A 16,677-nucleotide genomic window follows, 5' to 3' on the forward strand; every position below is an offset into this window, starting at 1 on the left:
AGGCAAGACAGCTTGGCAACCTGTCTGTCCAGACGTCCTTGCAAGGCAGTACCAGAAAAAAAGAAAAAGTTATGCTCAAGGTAAATAATATTACTAAAAGAAACCCAAATGTTATGCTTTGGACTCCAGGATTTTAACTCAGGAAAAAGCACAGCTCTAAAAGTGGGGAACAGGATAGAAACGTGAAGCATGGAAAAACGTCTGCCACCAAATGACAGGGGAGCAGTGTGTCTATTCTGTCCTATTTTGGCATGGACTTCCTTCTCTCTGAGAAAACAAAATCCATAATAGCTGGGCCTGACCCATATTTACCTTTCTAACATATACTTAAACATACTGAGTTTCTGTTTTAAATGGCAAAAAGCCATTTGAATTTTACTTACTAAAGTAGCCAGTAAAGTTTGGTTTACCTTCCCACTTCTTTTTTGTCAATGTTGTACTTGTAAGAGAATTCTGTTAATAACAGTTATGTCTGCTTCCACCTACCACACCAAAATGGTAGGATATCTTTCTAGAAGTAGGTATTTTCCACCTTAAAAATAAATGCAATCATGAAGTAGCTTACACCCTTCTCATTGGCTGAATTAAGTCTTTGTCAAGCAGTCTTGTCTCCTTTTTGGGCTCCTTTTTCTAAAAGAAGCATCATTTCCCAATGAATTTTATGCCCTTAATGTTGCTTTTGTGGTCCCATGTGGAATAAGAAAAGTAATCTTAGAAGTCATTAAAAGAGGAAATATTTTCTTAGGAGAGATGGCAGAGAGGCAATAAATATAAATAAAATAAAAATATAGCAATAAATATTGGCCATGGTAGAAATATGAAAATGTGAAGTTCCTATTTTATTTTTTTAGATTTTGAATAATACCCTGGAATTGGGAAAAATGGACAAGCATTAAGTAGAGATAACCTAATAAAACATGACACCAATATCCAAACCAATGAGGGTCACAGGCTTGTTTGAATATCATTTCGATTATCATATTGCATCTCACTGTGAACTTATGGAAAAGGAAGTGAGTTAGCACATAAGGGGTGCCAGCTTCCTTTTTCTCCTTTGTCCTTTTGAGCATGGCCCTCCAAGAGTGACCTGAATAACTGGGCCAAACCATGATTTAGTGTGAAAGAATCACATTCCTCATTAAATTGGGATCAATAGATCGGCTGCCTACCTTTCAAACATCTAGAACTGCTGCTCTGGGGAAATATAAAGAACACTGGGAAAGAGCCAACTTTTCCACAATCCCAGAAGCAGGAAAGAGTTCCTCCACTGAAGGCCAATTCTGTATCCTCCCAATTCCTGTCTCCAATTTTGGACTTCACCTCCTTTGGCCCACATTCTTCTTCACTTTCAGGGTGGTACAGAAGACAGTGTGGCAGGACTATCTTGGGCTTCACCTTAACAGAGTCCATAACTGATCCACGGGTCTCTCCACTCAGCTTACGCGTAAGGAGCGCCAATTATGTACATGGACTCATGCTAGGCCATCAAAGGCCCCAGTGCGATGATGCCATGACAACCCATCAGCATTAAGAACACTCTTTTAACCCCTTCAGAAGAATTTTTGTCAGGATCTGAAAGCCATGCTCTCTCCACTCATACTTGGCTGTGCCGCATGAGGTTTCCTCACCATGCTGTCCTCTCAACCGTCCCACAAACCCTACAGCCTATTACGGGGGCATCCCATGATCTGCTCTGCCTGCTTACAAGGTGCCCATTTTGTTTGTTCTGTTTTCTCTCTGGGTGGGAGGGCCGTCCCCACATCCTGGGTACGCTCTGGGCCAGCTGCCTGCTGTGGTACCTGCTTCCCTCTGGCCTGACCTCAGTGATCAAGTTTCGCTGACTTCTCAAAACAGGGGAAATGGCAAGTCCCCAGGCCTTTGGGCTGCTTTCCCCAAACCTCCTGCCACAGATCGTTCTATAACCACTTATTGTTTCCCTTTCATGATGACAGATGTGCTTGTTGTCATTGTGTTGTGTGTGTGTGTGTCTGCATGTGTGTTAACTCTTGAACCCAGATAGTGAGAGCAGAATTGAAAACAGGAGTCATGTCATCAGTTCATCGGAAAAACAACAGTTATAAAAACAAGTCAAGAAGCAAGTTCCCTCTTCACTTTCCTTCTCTTTCTCTAGCTCTTTGTCAGCTTTGCCTCAAATCTAAAACTCACCTGAAAATTAGCTGTTATCCTCTTTCCCTGTATTCTAAATAAGATAAGTATAAGCCTGCCTGTATGTTTGTTGATTTTGTGTTTCCTTGAATTTGAGACTTAAATCCCTACAGGGCAAGAAAACTATTATATTTAAATTTTTATGGTCCAAAAATATTACACAGAACTATTATTTAGGGCTCTGCTTGGTCCCATGCCTCTCCTTTCCTGACTCATCTTTCTATATTAAGATGTTAATGCCACATGGATCCAGAACTCATCTAACAACATCATTTTCCAAAATACAATCATAAACCAGGATGCAGGGCACAAAAACTTTCTGAGTAGCCCAATTACATGTTGTAAAAACCATATGCTAAAGGTGTCAATAATGCATAACATCAAAAAACTAAGGAAAATATGTAGTTATATTAACAAAAGATGAAAAAGTCTTCCATGAAATGAAGCAGATACTACTAACAAAAGTTCCTAATAAAAATAGGAATTTAAAAAAAAAATTACTCAAGGGGACTTCCCTGGTGGTCCAGTGGTTAAGACTTCACCTTCCAATGCAGGGGGTGCGGGTTCGATCCCTGGTCGGGGAGGTAAGATCCCACGTGCCTCCCGGCCAAAAAACCAAAACATAAAACAGAAGCAACATTGTAACAAGTGCAATAAAGATTTAAAAAATGGTCCACATCAAAAAAAATCTTAAAAAAAAAAACTACTGAAGCATGAAAAAGACAGTAACAAACATGAAACTATACTGGAGCCATTTCCAATAAAATTAGGAAGAAGACAGGAATTCCCACTATTACCTCTATTTGTCAACATTCATTCAGAGGTTTAAATTAATGCAACAACTCAAGAAAACGAAATAATCATTACAAATCTTGAAAAGAAGAGCCTAACTTGTCTTTATTTGTAGATGATAAAATAACCATAGTATTTGCTAAAAATAACATGAGAATTAACTAAGAAGTTTGGTAGAGTGGCTAAATAAAAAAATATTCAAAGGCAAGTTCTTCTTTATCCAGAAATATCCAATTAAAAACTTAAATGGGATTTTTCAAAAATTACAAAATACTTATAAATAAATTTAATAAGGAAGTGTAGAGTCTAAGTGTGTGTGTGGGGGAAACACCCTACAGTATCACATTAAAAGTCGTAAAATTAGACCAGAATTTTAGAAAGAAAAAAATTAGAGAGGAAGGTTAAAGGAATTCTTAATTCACAGATATCACCAAAAAAAAATGATACCTAGTCTCTATATAGTTTCTAGACATCACTCAAATTAATAATCGCTAGTATTTATACAGCTCATAGAAATCACTCCACTACAATAATAGCTAATATCTGCAAGTTTCAGCACTGTTCTAAATGCTTTAATGTACTCATTTAATCCTTATAACAACCCTAGAGGAAAGTACAGTTACTTATTTGAACATTATAGATTAGGATGTTTCCAAGGACACAGGTTCCAAAATCTTTGTTTTTGGCTATTATACTCTTCTGCCTCTCAAGCCTCTTTCTCTAATTTTACACACACATCTAGCAAGCTTGGTTATTGATTAAAGAGCTAATTAGAAGCCGTAAAAGCACTCTGGGTAACACTTTACCACCTAACACAAAAAAGGACCAGCAGTGGGTGTAAAAACCACGCACCACATGAGCATCACGTGCGACCAGAGAGCCCTGTGAGTCCCACAGGGTCTTACTCTATCAGCACTGCACAATGAAACGACTGCTGTTCTTCTTTTTTTTTATCCTTTTTTTTTTTAACATCTTTATTGGAGTATAATTGCTTTACAATGTTGTGTTAGATTCTGCTGTACAACAAAGTGAATCAGCTATATGTATACATATATCCCCATATCCCCTCCCTCTTGCGTCTCCCTCCCACCCTCCCTACCCCACCCCTCTAGGTGGTCACAAAGCACTGAGCTGATCTCCCTGTGTTATGTGGCTGCCTCCCACTAGCTATCTATTTTACGTTTGGTAGTGTATATATGTCAATGCCACTCTCTCACTTCGTCCCACCTCCTAGAGAAATGGAAATAAAAGCAAAAATAAACAAATGGGACCTAATGAAACTTAAAAGCTTTTGCACAGCAAAGGAAACCATAAGCAAGATGAAAAGACAACTCTCAGAATGGGAGAAAATATTTGCAAACGAAGCAACTGACAAAAGATTAATCTCCAAAATACACAAGCAGCTCATGCAGTTCAATATCAAAAAAAAAAAACAAACGACTGCTATTCTTAAGAGCACACAGCATTATAAGAAGGTAACTTTATGCCTGACATACTTTTTAAAGATACCTAAGTACACATCCCATTTTAAAATAAATCTATCCAAAAATCTTTAAAATGTAAAAAGTATTGGTGCTTGAAGTGGCTGTCCTAAACACTTAACTGTATAGAACTCATCCATCATGGGTTCTGATATTTTATTATTTTTTAAAAATATAATATAATATCTTCAATTCACCATTGCTGTATCTTCAATTCACCATTGCTGTCTATGATCCAGTTTCTATGCACTGAGTTGGGAAGGAATCTGTCAAACACACTGATACCTTACAGATGCTTCTTGGATGATTATAGAATCGTCACAGACAAATGGTAGTACACGGGTTCCCTGGACGCTCCAAGCTCTCCTTTCACACCATTACAAACAGTCAGAGAAGCACAAGGATGTCCCTTACCGTTCCCCCGTGTATCCGGGACTGCAGTGACATTGGCCCGTGGTGGCATCACACGTCCCTCCATTATGGCACTGACATTCTTGTGAACAGTTCTTTCCAAAGCGACCCTCGGGGCAAGGCTGACCACACACTGTGCCCTGCATTCAAAGAGACTTGGGAAATTAGATGGGCCTCCAGCCAGGGAAGGGCCAAAGGAGAAGGGAGAAAAGAGGGGGGAAAAAAAGGGAGGAGGGATATAGGAACAGGGCTGCAAGAAGATTAGATAAAGGAGATTTTAGAACACATACACTCTGTTCATCATCTCAAAAGTGTTAGAAATTCTAAATTGACTTATTTGCTTAGTAAGCCTAAATCTCAAGATATACTCATAGGTGGCAGAATAGTAATCTTAAGAAATACCTATATTAAAAAAATAAAGTTACATCAAATTATTATGGAAACCTACGGAATTTACAAATCCTCCGAAGTGTTCTTCCTCGTGTCTTACATGTACAGTAAGTCAGCAATACTTATTGAGCATCCATTTCATAAATGACAACATCTGGCCCAAATGGAATATCCAAATGCTTCACCATATGTTCTAGAGAAAATACACTTTATCATTGGTTTTATTTCTTATAAGGAAGCATAAGAAAAGACTGACATTTTTTTGTACCTGAATTAATGATAACATTGCCTAAGAAATACTTCAGCAGAAATGAACCTAGACATTTTATTTCAGAAGAAAATACACTTTTATTTTCAGCAGGTTCAACAAACATTGTTGGGCCAAGATCAATAGGAAAGCCTATTTCATGGGGAGAAAAATCGAGAGAGTAACTTGGACACATCTCCTCACCCTAGAGGCTGTCTGTCTTGTCAGACACTGTCATATTTATTCCAGTACTATGTGGAGAAGCATAAGATACTTTGCCAATAAGTCAATGAAATATTCTACTATTTTCTACTTCACTCGTCTACATAACTTGGGCTTGTAGCTTATCATCTGTTTCAGCAAACAACATATCCCAAGTAACAGGAATTTTTACAATGTTTTTAACTGTTGGAAGCTGTTGCTTTGTCCTCCTTCTCTATAAAAAAGACAGACTGTGGGCACTCTGATATTGGAGGCTAGCGAACACCAGATGGTTTTGTAAATGTTTATTCTGGGTAGTGTAAGAAAATACATTTCCTCTAACTCCTGGCTATCTACAAAGGCAGTTGGTGTGCTAATTAAGTCTCCTCTGGTGGTTTCTAGTTATCTACCAATGAGGAAAGTTCTTCCAGAATCTTGGAACTGAAAAAGCCTTTGAGAGGTGATTCAAATCAATGCTTAACTGAGAATCATCTATGTGCCAGGCATCGTGTTAAGCTCTGAGAATCAAAGATAAAGTCACAACCTTTAACTAGCTCACAACATGGTGAGGGAGAAAGATGTAAAAATAGCTCTGACCCCTCCATTCTAGCACAACATATTAACATGACTAAAGGAATAACACGCCAAGGGTTAATCCATGATAAGCAGGGGTTCTGGTGAAAATTCTCACTCTCTCAGGGACTAACTACTCACATTTTGTAATGGTCCCACATAAGCTTCAGAGATGCTGTTGAAATATTGTTTATAAATAAGGATTAATGTCCTACTTAAAGCTATTTGCTCACATTATTCCTATTAGTTGAAATACATACATGTGTATGTGTGATAGGAATATATATTCATCATGAAAAGTACCTAGGATGATTGCACAAAGAAAATGTTGTAAAGAGAAGTGTAAGTTGGAAGCTCAGCTATGCACATAAAAAAATGACCTGAAACATTCAGTAAGAAACATCTATCAAGGTAGGGGCCCCAGAGTATTGGGGAGGCTCCACTGGGCTGATGGAGAGGGCCATCTGCCCACCTACTGGGACTCACGGTCCAAGCTTGTGGTTACCACTATCCCACATCATGACCACACCGACCCAGAAGAAGAACAAAGCTTCAATCTCAAGATGAGGCAACTCTACAGACAATGTCTACACAAAATTCCTAGGAGTAACATGCCTATAGCTCCTCATCCAAAGAACACAGAGCTCCCTGGACACTCTGCTATCCCAGCAAAATCCATCCCTTGCCAAGGACCAAGCAACGACAAGTGTTGGCAAAACGTTGAATATAAGAAATAAAAGAAGAGAAGGAGTCAAAGATAATTCAGCATTTCTACCTTGGGCAACTAAAAAAGAAGTGTTGGTCTTAATGAGGATGAAAAAGGTAAAAAAGGAATTGCGGTACAACAAAGGATTAGGGGTACAACAAATTTGGTTCTATGAACACTGATTTTGATGGGCCTGCTTCCAGCTCAGTAGTCCTTCAATAGCTCCCCTGTTCACCTCACCATGAGGCATCAATAAAAGGCCCTCTTGCACTGACTCCATTGCTTCATAGAGTTTCCCCATGCTCTGCTTCCTTGTCTTGACCACTTACCATTTCCAGCTCTCGCCTTGGTTCTCATATCTCTTTTCCACTTGTCCCAGTGGTCTTAACATCTTGAACTCAACCTTACTTCCTGTGATTCTCACCAGGAAGTGGACTCTAGGTCTCCTTTGCTCCATGCCTACAACAAGGGCAATCCCAAACCAGTCCCATCCCATGTCTGGCTCCTAAGGCAGACACATCAAATACACATCTGTGGTCAAGTGAGGGAAAGTCAAGGTTTGGGAAAATCAGCAGATGATTGTTAAAGCCATGGATCCTAATGAGTTTTCCAGAAAAGATTTATAGTGGCAAAAGAGAAAGATAAGACTGGAACCAAGGAAATACTGTAAGAAAGCAGTATGTAAAAGAAGGGGAATTAGGAAAAGAGATTTTTAGTAAGAGAGGTAGGACAAAGGATTATCAAAGAAGTGGAGGGAAAAGAGATTAGGAAAGGGAGGTGGATGAGCAACAGAGTCAAAAGAAGTGAAGCGGAATGAGAAGAGAGGAGTTGTTACTGGATTTGGCAATTAAGTCACTTGAACCCCTGCAAGAACAGCTTCACTACAGTTCATGGAGATGGAAGGTAATCATCCAGTAAATTGTTCTTTTATTTTCTGTATGTTAACGAAGGAAATAGACATTGGTCATTCACTCTTCTGCCTTCAAGCAGACTTACACACAAACCAACTCAGAGAAATACGAACCAATGTTATTTCCTGATTTCAGAGTAATCTACTTAGTAAACCAGCTTTGACATTTTTTATTCCACATAACATTAAGCCTGTGAGACACTACATAAAGAGTAATGAGAAGCCCACGCACCACAACGAAGAGTAGCCCCCACTCACCGCAACTAGCGAAAGCCCTCACACAGCAACAAAGACCCAACGCAGCCAAAAAGAATAAATAAATAAATAAATAATAAAAATAAATTAATTATAAAAAAAAAAAAGACAGAGTATCACAGTCAAAGTTTGGGAAGTGTGGTGAGATATAGCTTCCTCTTAAAGTATCATACTAAAACCTCTGAGAAGTTCTGCAATACTTGGAAAACTTGGCTTTCCTCAATGTGTCTCCAGATTCATAAGACCGAATAACTTTTTCACATAACACTTAACCTGTTGAGAATAATGTTCCCAAAGAATATTAATGATCCATAGAGCATAATTATGAAAATGCTTATTTAAATATTTGCAGGGTTTGACAGCTCTTGCTGTCATGTGTAAGGCAAGATATTCCCTTTTTATATCCTGAGGGGAAATGCAGGACAGATGGCCTACTATCTTTTCCATGAGGACCCTTAGTACACTTCAAGTTCAGGATTTAATCACCTTCTGCCTTCTCTGGACTGAAAAATTTCAGCTTTGAAATGGTCAGGTATTTCCAATTTTGGAATCTTTAACCATCAATGTAACTTTCTTTTGTACCAAAGTCCTCCACATGCGTTTTCACTTGAGTATCCTGGAACAGGGTGCTTTGGGAGGGTGGAAGTGAGCTTACCAGCCAGCCAGAAGGACACGAGCATTCTCCAGTGACGTGATGACATACACCTCCATTTTGGCAGGGGCATCTCTGCTCACACTGTGGCCCGTGCTTGCCAGGGGGACAAAGATCCTCACAGCTGAGGGATTAACATGTGACAAAGGACACCATGATTTACCCAACCACACAACCCTTAGGTTCACAGACACAGCAGCACCCACGGCCCTAAAATAGACCAGGTTTCTCTGTCCAGTACTGTTCGTTTCATTAACATCAAGGGCATCAATCATATTGGCTGGAAGGGTCTTTGAGGGGTCACCTAGCCCTTCCCTTTGTTTGGGGATATCTTCTGAGTGATTAGCTTTTTTGATTGGGGGGGTGGGGAACGATGCTAGGCTTGTGGGATCTTAGTTCCCTGACCAGGGGTTGAACACAGGCCCTCGGCAGTAAGAGCACGGAGTCCTAACCACTGGACCACCAAGGAACTCCCATGTTTTGGGATATTTTCTAATGAAACCATTTCAATTTGAAGAGAATCTGTCCTATCAGAGAGCACCAAGGATGACTCTTGTGGGCCACACGCTCCCTGGTGACAGGAACTTTCCATGTAACTTTTATAAAGCTCATGGGTTACACTGGAAGTCTATTTGGTGTGTTTGTTCTAACCTCAAAGGAGACTGAAACGTCTACACATCACCCCATTAGTGTACAAAATCTTCATAATCAATTTTCAGCGTTCTCTTCTTCAGAATGACAAGCCCCCACCCCATATTGTATGAATACACCTTCTTCCCTAAGCCTTTAATTGTCTTTTTTACTCTCCTGTAAAATTGCTGCAAGTTTCCCAAAGCCCTATTCAACTGTGGCCTTGATAAAAACCCATAAAAGCAATATTAACAATTAAATAGTCTGAGATGATCATCCATTCTTCTGAAAATCAGGGCTTTCTTGGCTAATGCAATTTTTTCCTTAGCTCTACTTGTATAGCCCTAACACTGTCAGCAGGAAGTATTTACCTAGTCAGCCACATTTTTTTCAAGTTCTAGTTCTGTGACTTACAAGTGTAATTTTCTCATTAAGGGAAGAAAATTTTTTTATCTCCTACTTTTTTTTTGGCAAATTCTGCCTCTTAGTCTGTTTGCTAATACAAGCAAACCGAAGAATGCCCTTCCCACAAAATAAAGTAGTAGAGATTAAGTAACTGCTTTAGTGTTCTCCAGAAAGAATTAAACTATCTGTGTGCACATATCCTGCACAGATGTGATATATGTACTTTCATATTCACAAAGCAACGTACATATCTATGGGCATTAAATAACCCAGCTAACCTTTCATCATGGACTATTTCTGATGTCTTTCGCCTTCCTTCTTCTCTAAGGCACTGAACCCACCCAGCTTTATCCAGCTAATTAACAGAGCAGAACAACGTGGACCATTAACAGCCGGCAGTGTAAAATGAATGCAATTGAGGGAGTATCAAAGCGGAACCCAAACCTGCCCCAACAACACCAAATATTGCCATTCAGCACAGCATCCTGGCCCTCTCCACCTCTGCTCTGCCAAAAGAAGGCATGGAAGCTGGCTCTGAGGCTCTGGCTGGGCTCTGATGCTCTACAGCAAACAGCAGGAGCACCTAGTGGCCATCACTGCTCATCTCCACATCTGGGCCTGGGGTCCTATTCCCTCAGTAACTCTTCAGGCAGCAATAGAAACAGAAGCGCAGGAATATACCAGGAGCATGAACAGAGAGGGTGGGTGGGCTCTGCTATGCTGCTCAGCAGCAAGTCACTTACAAGGCTCCAGTGTAGCCGGGTGGGCAGCGGCACTCCCCCGTCACGTGATCGCAGGTAGCCCCGTTCTGGCACTGGCATCTCTGGTGACAGTCGTTACCATACGTGCCCTGCTCACAGCGCTCCTCGCAGCGCCAGCCCCGGAAGCCCGCAGCGCAGTGGCAAGCCCCCGTGATGGGGTTGCACAGAGCCCCGTTTTTGCACTGGCACCGGCTGCTGCAGTGAGGCCCCCAGTGATCACCGTCGCAGGCTGAGGTTGGGGAAAGAAACAGTGGAGGGCATCAGAGTACAGGTGTGGGTAATGGCAAGCTCTTTAGAAGCAGCTTTCCTCTCCCTTTGGAGAGACAGTGGCTTGATGATCCCTTCATCACCATTGCTCAACCAAGCAGCAGGGCTCGGGCACACATCCATGGCAATATTGTACTGGTGCTCCGCAGTGGACCACTTCCTATCACTCCGTTGCTAAAGCATTGCTATACTGTTCAACTCCATGCCTGTGCTCAGCCTGTTCCCTGCACCTGGAATGTTGCGTTTGATGCAGCCGGAGTCATTGGCTAGGGGTGGGTGTGAGCAGTTGTAGGGAGAGAGGAGGCTGGCTAGGCAGGTGGGAATGGTCAGCTTATGCAGGGGTTTTTATGCACACCAAGAAGTTTGGATTGCATCTGGTGGACAAGGGATTGGTAGTAAAGGATTTTAAGCACTGAGGGACAGTGGAGATTTGCCTTCTAGTAAGATCGGCTGGCTACAGCATGAGGAGGGCAAGAAGGAGCTGACAAGGAGAGGCGGGAGTTGGGGGCAGAAGCATAGTACTCAGGGGATCAGTGAGGGGGCCTCGCCTCAGGCAATGATGAGAGGGACAAAGAGGCAACCCACAGGCAGTCCACTGAGGAGTGGGCTGGCCTTGCTACAGGTACGCGCCGAGCTCTCGAAAAGGAAACTGCTGCTGTGCTTTCAAAGTAATCAATCAAAATACATGTGATTGGGAGGTAACCAGAAAAGGTAGGAAAAAAATTGACTAAATGTTTAAAGTCACTGACTTTAAAATACAACAAACCTGAAACTGATATGGACAGCAAATAAAAAGATAAGAGGTACATGAAACCAAGTAATACAAAGGCAGAAAAAAGCATTTAAAAGACATATTTTGTTTTTATCATCTTTATTGGAGTATAATTGCTTTACAATGGTGTGTTAGTTTCTGCTTTATAACAAAGTGAATCAGCTATGCATATACATATATCCCCATATCTCCTCCCTCTTGCATCTCCCTCCCTCCCACCCTCCTTATCGAACCCCTCTAGGTGGTCACAAAACACTGAGCAGATCTTCCTGTGCTATGCGGCTGCTTCCCACTAGCTATCTATTTTACATTTGGTAATATATATATGTTCATGCCACGCTCTCACTTCGTTCCAGCTTACCCTTCCACCTCCCCGTGTCCTCAAGTCCATTCTCTATGTCTGTGTCTTTATTCCTGTCCTGCCCCAGGTTCTTCAGAACCTTTTTTTTTTTTTTTTTTTTAGATTCCATATATATGTGTTAGCATACGGTATTTGTTTTTCTCTTTCTGACTTCACTCTGTATGACAGACTCTAGGTCCATCCACCTCACTACAAATAACTCAATTTTGTTTCTTTTTATGGCTGAGTAATATTCCATTGTATATATGTGCCACATCTTCTTTATCCATCCATCTGTCGATGGACACTTAGGTTGCTTCCATGCCCTGGCTATTGTAAATAGAGCTGCAATGAACATTGTGGTACATGACTCTTTCTGAATCATGGTTTTCTCAGGGTATATGCCCAGTAGTGGGATTGCTGGGGCATATGGTAGTTCTTTTTTTAGTTTTTTAAGGAACTTCCATACTGTTCTCCATAGTGGCTGTATCAATTTACATTCCCACCAACAGTGCAAGAGGGTTCCCTTTTCTCCACACCCTATCGAGCATTTAATGTTTGTAGGTTTTTTTGATGATGGTCATTCTGACTGGTGTGGGGTGATATCCCATTGTAGTTTTGATCTGCACTTCTCTAATGATTAGTGATGTTGAGCATTCTTTCATGTGTTTGTTGACAATCTGTACATCTTATTTGGAGAAATGTCTATTTAGGCCTTCTGCCCATTTGTGGATTGGGTTGTTTGTTTTTTTGATGTTGAGCTGCATGAGCTGCTTGTAAATTTTGGAGATTAATCCTCTGTCAGTTGCTTCATTTGCAAATATTTTCTCCCATTCTGAGGGTTGTCTTTTCGTCTTGTTTATGGTTTCCTTTGCTGTGCAAAGCTTTTAAGTTTCATTAGGTCCCATTTGTTTACTTTTGTTTTTATTTCCATTTCTCTAGGAGGTGGGTCAAAAAGGATCTTGCTGTGATTTATGTCATAGACTGTTCTGCCTATGTTTTCCTCTAAGAGTTTTATCATGTCTGGCCTTACATTTAGGTCTTTAACCCATTTTGAGTTTATTTTTGTGTATGGTGTTAGGGAGTGTTCTAATTTCATTCTTTTACATGTGGCTGACCAGTTTTCCCAAAACCACTTATTGAAGAGGCTGTCTTTTCTCCATTGTATATTCTTGCCTCCTTTATCAAAAATAAGGTGACCATAGGTGCGTCTGTTTATCTCTGGGCTTTCTATCCTGTTCCATTGATCTATATTTCTGTTTTTGTGCCAGTACCATACTGTTTTGATTACTGTAGCTTTGTAGTATACTCTGAAGTCAGGGAGCCGGATTCCTCCAGCTCCATTTTTCTTTCTCAAGATTGCTTTGGCTATTTGGGGTCTTTTGTGTTTGCATACAAATTGTGAAATTTTTTGTTCTAGTTCTGGAAAAATGCCAGTGGTAGTTTGATAGGGATTGCATTGAATTTGTAGATTGCTTTGGGTAGTATAGTCATTTTCACAATGTTGATTCTTCCAATCCAAGAACATAGTATATCTCTCCATCTGTTTGTATCGTCTTTATTTTCTTACATCAGTGTCTTATAGTTTTCTGCATACAGGTCTTTTGTCTCCTTAGGTAGGTTTATTCCTAGGTATTTTATTCTTTTTGTTGCAATGGTAAATGGGAGTGTTTTCTTAATTTCACTTTCAGATTTTTCATCATTAGTGTATAGGAATGCAAGAGATTTCTGTGCATTAATTTTGTATCCTGCTACTTTACCAGGTTCATTGATTAGCTCTAGTAGTTTTCTGGTAGCATCTTTAGGATTCTGTATATATAGTATCATATCATCTGCAAACAGTGATAGCTTTACTTCTTCTTTTCCGATTTGGATTCCTTTTATTTCTTTTTCTTCTCTGATTGCTGTGGCTAAAACTTCCAAAACTATGTTGAATAATAGCGGTGACAGTGGACAACCTTGTCTTGTTCCTGATCTTAGAGGAAATGTTTTCAGTTTTTCACCATTGAGAACAATGTTGGCTGTGGGTTTGTCATATATGGCCTTTATTATGTTGAGGTAAGTTCCCTCTATGCCTACTTTTTGGAGGGTTTTTATCATAAATGGGTGTTGAATTTTGTCAAAAGCTTTTTCTGCATATATTGAGATGACCATATGGTTTTTATTCTTCAATTTGTTAATATGGTGTATCACATTGATTGACTTGCATATATTGAAGAATCCTTGCATTCCTGGGATAAACCCCTCTTGATCATGGTGTATGATCCTTTTAATGTGCTGTTGGATTCTGTTTGCTAGTATTTTGTTGAGGATTTTTGCATCTATGTTCATCAGTGATATTGGCCTGTAGTTTTCTTTCTTTGTGACATCTTTGTCTGGTTTTGGTATCAGGGTGATGGTGGCCTCGTAGAATGAGTTTGGGAGTGTTCCTCCTTCTGCTATATTTTGGAAGAGTTTGAGAAGGATAGGTGTTAGCTCTTCTCTAAATGTTTGATAGAACTCACCTGTGAAGCCATCTGGTCCTGGGCTAAAAGTCAGATTTTAAAATTCAGTTCCAAAGGAAAGGAAGATGGCCATGATTCAAGTCAGTGAGCAGGAAAAAGAGAGCAGGGAAGAAAAAAACCTCAATCGCAAACATTCTAAAATTTATGAAGGGTGACAATAAGCAAAGCCTACTCTCAATATGCATTGCCTAGGCAGCGGTGCATTTATTAATTAGATGCTATAAAAATCACTAGGGAGGAAGCACCCTGCCTACAGCTCTTAGGATAAATTGCTTTTATGATAAAAAAAAAAGTTTCATTTCATAAAAATTATGTAACATCAACAGATCTGAAATAAACTATTGAAAAAAACAAAACTAGGCACACAGCAAACAACTTATAGACTATTAGACATGCAGGATTTATCTTACATTATTAGAACCTACCTTTCATTTCATAATTTCAAAAGGTTTAAATGAATAATTCTGTTTTTAATCAGTATGGCTTCGGTCTCATTAGTACTTTAATAAACATACTTTCACACAATTAAAAGCAGTGGAAGAGAATTATCGAACCTAAAGCAGATAAAGAAAGCAATTACCGAAGAACTCACAATATTCTTTCACAAAATAATATTAAGTGGTAGTTCCAAGATGAGATTTCAGCCTAATTGTTATTCATATGAGTAGTTTCTTTTATTGCCTATGGATATGGACAAAGTTGGGTTTTTTTTTTCAATTTTAATTCTTTCAATCTAAGATTTATTCTTAAAAAAAAAATTACATGGTATGTTCCTTTAAGCCCTCTCAGCTGTCTCAGTTGGAGAAGAATCTGTCCTGTTTTGAAGGTCCCCCAAGGTAAATTACATAGTCCTTTGTAACTTGTTCCCTGGTTCATCAATCCTAAGAGTACGGAAAATCTTCGTTCCATGTAAGCCAAACCCATTATCCTATAACTTGATCCCCCCCTCCTCTTAATAGTATAGTCAATCCTGTACATCACTGTTCTCTATATTGTAAATGATTTTATTCCTTAAACATGAATACATCCTTGACACTGCTCTTTGCTATACTAAATACTACAACCTCAATACTTTTATGTATTTTTAAAAGTTTATTCAATTTCACTCATTTTCTTTGCTGAATCCTCTCCAGAATGTCCATATCCCTCTCAACTTTTGGGAGCCTCAAATGCTAAATTAAAGATCCATTTTTCCTTATGTATAATGGGGGATTAATTGATTGACACAGCAAAACATTGTAGGTAATAAAATTACCTTGATAAGGACATCAAGATCATGTCGAAAGCATTAAAAAAAACATCATGATGACTTAGAGTTCTTTTCCCTCACTGTGATATTGGGGTAAGAGTGAGCTGGAGCACGTATGTTTTATAGAGTATATTTTACAAGAAGAGGAGAGTGGCAGGAAGAATTCAGGTATTGAGGGGACAGAACTGGTCTCTCCTCTCCCTCATAACCCATTTATTTGTACATCCCATTCAACAGCTTCTCTCCCAGCAGAGCAGTCACGCAGAGACCAGTTCTATTTTCTTGGGATTAGATAAAAACAAAAACAAAAAAAACCCTTAAGATATCTCCTCATGGTAGAAACAAGTTTATACCAGACATTGATAACTATCAGCATTAGAGAAAGGGTTTCAGGCTTTTAAAGAAATATTATCGTGCCGACATGGTTAATTTCCTGCCTATATCTAAGCACTGTGGCATGCTTTGAAGTGACAGCTTCTCCCCTTGGGGTTGTATTTCTCTAAAAAGCCACTGATACATGGGCCTCACAATGTGAATACTAAGCACCAACATGGACTCTACTGGGAAGAAAATCCACATACAGAAGTCTACAGACAAATAGACAGGAAGTAGGACAAGTAAGATACAGAAGCCTGGCTTGAATGTAGCCATCAATGTGACTTCCTTTCCTTTCTTCATTTGTCATATTTAACTGCTTCAACATATCCACTTTTAAATGTATACTAGTGAGTTACACAGTTTATTGCACAAAAGCCAGCTTTCTTCCCTGATTACTACAAATACAAGAGTATGTTGACTGTCTAGTACAAGAGGGAGAATTTGTTCCTTACGTTGAGTGCCAAGCTTGACCAATTATCCTGAATTCAAGTACTGTATTTAGAAAGACAGTTTGGAGAGAGTCTGAACTCAAATCATCTGACATCTTTTAGTTAACACCTCACTCAAATTTCAAGGGGCAAGTATTT

The 16,677-nt window shown here is 39.6% G+C and overlaps 1 protein-coding gene across 7 annotated transcripts in view; it reads right to left on the reverse strand.

Annotated features, from left to right (window-relative positions):
* MEGF10 (multiple EGF like domains 10) overlaps positions 1–16,677 on the reverse strand; it is a 363,967-nt gene that overhangs the window by 47,943 nt on the left and 299,347 nt on the right. For all 7 annotated transcript variants that reach the window (XM_082457836.1, XM_082457834.1, XM_082457835.1 and 4 more), the window contains 3 exons: positions 10,563–10,809; positions 8,788–8,908; positions 4,854–4,990 (listed from right to left, as the gene is read on the reverse strand). In XM_082457836.1, coding sequence (XP_082313962.1) covers positions 4,854–4,990; positions 8,788–8,908; positions 10,563–10,809 — 505 coding nt within the window. The remainder of the gene's footprint in view (positions 1–4,853; positions 4,991–8,787; positions 8,909–10,562; positions 10,810–16,677) is intronic.

This window comes from Balaenoptera physalus (assembly GCF_965194825.1).
Source record: "Balaenoptera physalus genome assembly, chromosome: 3".
NCBI classification, from domain to species: Eukaryota; Metazoa; Chordata; class Mammalia; order Artiodactyla; family Balaenopteridae; genus Balaenoptera; species Balaenoptera physalus.